Source organism: Sinocyclocheilus grahami, unplaced genomic scaffold (assembly GCF_001515645.1).
Source record: "Sinocyclocheilus grahami isolate Dianchi unplaced genomic scaffold, SAMN03320097.WGS_v1.1 scaffold181.1, whole genome shotgun sequence".
In the NCBI taxonomy this organism is placed as follows: Eukaryota; Metazoa; Chordata; class Actinopteri; order Cypriniformes; family Cyprinidae; genus Sinocyclocheilus; species Sinocyclocheilus grahami.
The window spans coordinates 1,985,425-1,988,527 of record NW_015505360.1 but is presented as its reverse complement, the minus strand read 5'-3'; the positions used below and the strand labels follow the sequence as shown (position 1 = coordinate 1,988,527).

Here is a 3,103-nt window from a genome sequence, read left to right as displayed (position 1 = left end):
TTATAATCTAAAGAATCTTTTTTCGCCACAAAGAACCTTTTGTGAAACAGAAAGGTTCTTCAGATGTTAAAGGTTCTTTATGGAACCATTTAGACAAAAAGGTTCTTCTATGGCATCGTGAAGCACCTTTATTTTTAAGAGTACATTCGAGGAACTGCTGGACTCAACAGTTCATTACCAGAGAGACACGGTAAGAGCACTGAATTGTCCCAGCTGTTCATTTATTTACTTAAAAAATATATTTATAATCAAAAAAGATGGATTATGACAGCAGATCTTGACTTGGTTTTACTCCAATTGCAGATTAAGCCTTCATTTTACCGCAAGATTCTTAGAGGATCAGTATTTCTACTGCTACAGAAATCTTTCTGATCATATTTCTGTGCAAGTGATCAATGCATGCAAATGGTCAGACTTCATTTAGCTGATTCTGAGAGAAAATGTTAAAAGTGAGCTGATATTACTACAATCTTATTAATAGCTGAAAACCCCATCAAACGAGCCTAAATGTTTAATAAATGATCATTCAAAGGGAAGTGGATCTATTGAAATGTATGCTTAACAGGATCTCCCATTCTGCAGAGTTATCCAATGAGGAAATGGGTTGATTTCATTGAAGTTTGACTGCTTTTAGTACTTATGTTCCTTCTTAGTTTTGCATGTTTTATATAAAAAATATAACATTCTTTGCATTACATGTGCACTTTTTAAGTAAAACCGAACCTGTTGTTTACATATTTTCCCAACAGACTTTTTAGGAACATGGTGCGAATCCTGAATAATTTGTCTGATCTGAGAGAGACCAGGTTTGGTCAGGCCTGTCCCAGACACGGTCTGAACCTGTTGTGGTGGTTTGCTCATGATTGTGTTCAGATTGACTCCAATGGTCGTATGACTGCACAGTGTGACCATGCAAATGGAGCGTTTGGTTTCCACCGATTCTATAACGTTGATGGACTTCTTCCTAAAACTACTCTACCATACTATGAGGTGGGCAACCTGAACACCCCTGGCTCACTGCCTCATTATGTCACTGAGAATTACACAGGATATTCAGACAGCAGTAACACAGATCACATCATTGTTTCGTTTAAATCAAGCTGGTCCTCTGCTCTAATGTGTTTCTGCAAGTTTCACTTTCCATAGTATGAGTTTCTATTCATCAAAACCAACTGACACACACATACAACTTGTAGGACGACTAGTGTGTGTTATATAGTGTAGTTACTGTCATGAGTTCAGTGACATCAGCAAACATGCAATGCTGTCATGTCATATAAATGAAGCAGTCGGTGCCAGAGACATAGTTTGGCTTCTACAAGGTAAGGTGTATCATTTTTTTATGTTTCTATATACAATACTTTTTATTGATTCTGAACTGTGGTTATACTTTCATACATAATCTTGGAAGGTCAGTTTTTTTTTAGCCTGCTGTTTGGTTTTGGTCAGTCGAGGATGAAACAGACTTTAAAGTGCTGCTTTTGAGAGAAAAAAATCTGCTGAATAGATTCAAGATTCAAAAACAGAGCTGAGAGTACTCTACTCTTATTGGCAGTTGAAAAAATTGCCCAAATTTTTAATAAATTAACATATATACGGCAGGGGATTTCTAGAACTTTATGAATAACAGGTGTTCCAATTCTGCAGACTTAACTAAAGATGAAATTAACTGATTTAAACAAAGTCCTGATGAAGAACTGATCTTTGTCCCTTCTTGGTTTTACATTTTGCAGTTTTTTGTAATTGTACATTAAAATCACAATATTATAACATTTATTGCATTAAAAGTGCACTTTTTTTCAACAGGATTGTCAGGAACATGGTGAGAATCCTGAATAATTTGTCCGAGCTGAAAGAGACCAGGTTTGGTCAGCCGCGTCCCAGACACGGTCTGAACCTGTTGTGGTGGTTTGCCCATTATTGTGTTCAGATTGACTCCAATGGTCGTATGACTGCACAGTGTGACCCTGAAAATGGAGCATTTGGCTTTCATCGGTTTTATAATAAGGAAAGACTTCTTCCTAAAACTACTCTACCATACTATGAGGTGGGCAACCTGCACACCCCTGGATCACTGCCTGATTATGTCACAAGAAGTTACACGGGACAGTCGGACAGCAGCAACACAGATCGCATCATTGTTTCCTTTGACTCGAGATGGAAAAGATTTGAGAAGATTTATGTGACACAGCACTCAAATCTGGTGCGCTTTGACCAGAATCACACCTACTGTATTAGCACTGATCTTCTGAAGAACATTAAAGAGTTGAGCCGTAACGACTTCCTCAGAGAACCCACGAATGGTTCTGAACGTGTATCCATAAGCATACCTCAGTCAGTGCAGACTAACACCTTTCAGAGTACTAGCAATGTACTCATGAAGAACACTCAAGAGTTGAGTCGTATATACTTCCTCAGAGAACCCACGAATGGATCTGAACGTGTATCCATAAGCATACCCCAGACAAGACAAGACAACCAGACAAACACCTGTCAGAGTAAGATATGCTGCTGTGTGCTGATTTGCTGCGGTCTGTTGATACCGCTCATTATTGCTACTGCTATCTATGCTTTGTTAAAATGAAATAGTTTTCATCTGCTGCTGTTTGTTATTCTAGCTAATTTTGAAACAGCATGTTGCAGTTTGTTTCTTTTGAGTCAGTTGCTTATTTAAATGAAATTTAACATTTGTTATTTAGAATAATATACAATGTTGAGGGTTGCGTGTTTATCACAGCATTCTTTTGAATGGTTCATTGCAATGATGTAAATGCATTTTAAGATTTTGGATTTTAGGATTTTTATAAGATGATATCACATCCCAATCATTGTCTTGATTTATAGTAATTTATGTATTCATACTTTTTGTGCTTATTCTTTGAAATATACTATTTGTATTACCTTAAAAATCCAAAAACCATTGACTTGTGTTTGTGTGATTTAGTTTTTTACTTAACAATGTAAACTTGTCTATTAACTTTGCCATGTGTTAATATATTTATTGTAATTTATTATAAATCTTAATAAATTATAATACATTTTAACATGAATAATACATAATTGTATTAAATATTTGATGTGAAATGTGAATATAAGACATTAT

General features: G+C 35.8%; 1 protein-coding gene across 1 annotated transcript; it reads left to right on the top strand.

The window, feature by feature from the left end:
- The first annotated feature begins 762 nt into the window (after positions 1–762).
- On the top strand, positions 763–2,584 carry LOC107594346 (uncharacterized). The gene is made up of 2 exons (XM_016284358.1): positions 763–1,088; positions 1,807–2,584. The coding sequence occupies exons 1-2, from the start codon at positions 763–765 to the stop codon at positions 2,582–2,584; spliced, it is 1,104 nt and encodes a 367-aa protein (XP_016139844.1).
- The last annotated feature ends 519 nt before the right edge of the window (positions 2,585–3,103 follow it).

Excerpts from the sequence above, each read along its gene's own strand:
- LOC107594346 (XM_016284358.1), top strand. The coding sequence starts at position 763 with ATGGTGCGAATCCTGAATAATTTGTCTGATCTGAGAGAGACCAGGTTT. Across the intron at positions 1,089-1,806 it reads ACAGATCACATCATTGTTTC|GATTGTCAGGAACATGGTGA; the intron begins GTTTAAATCAAG and ends TTTTTTCAACAG.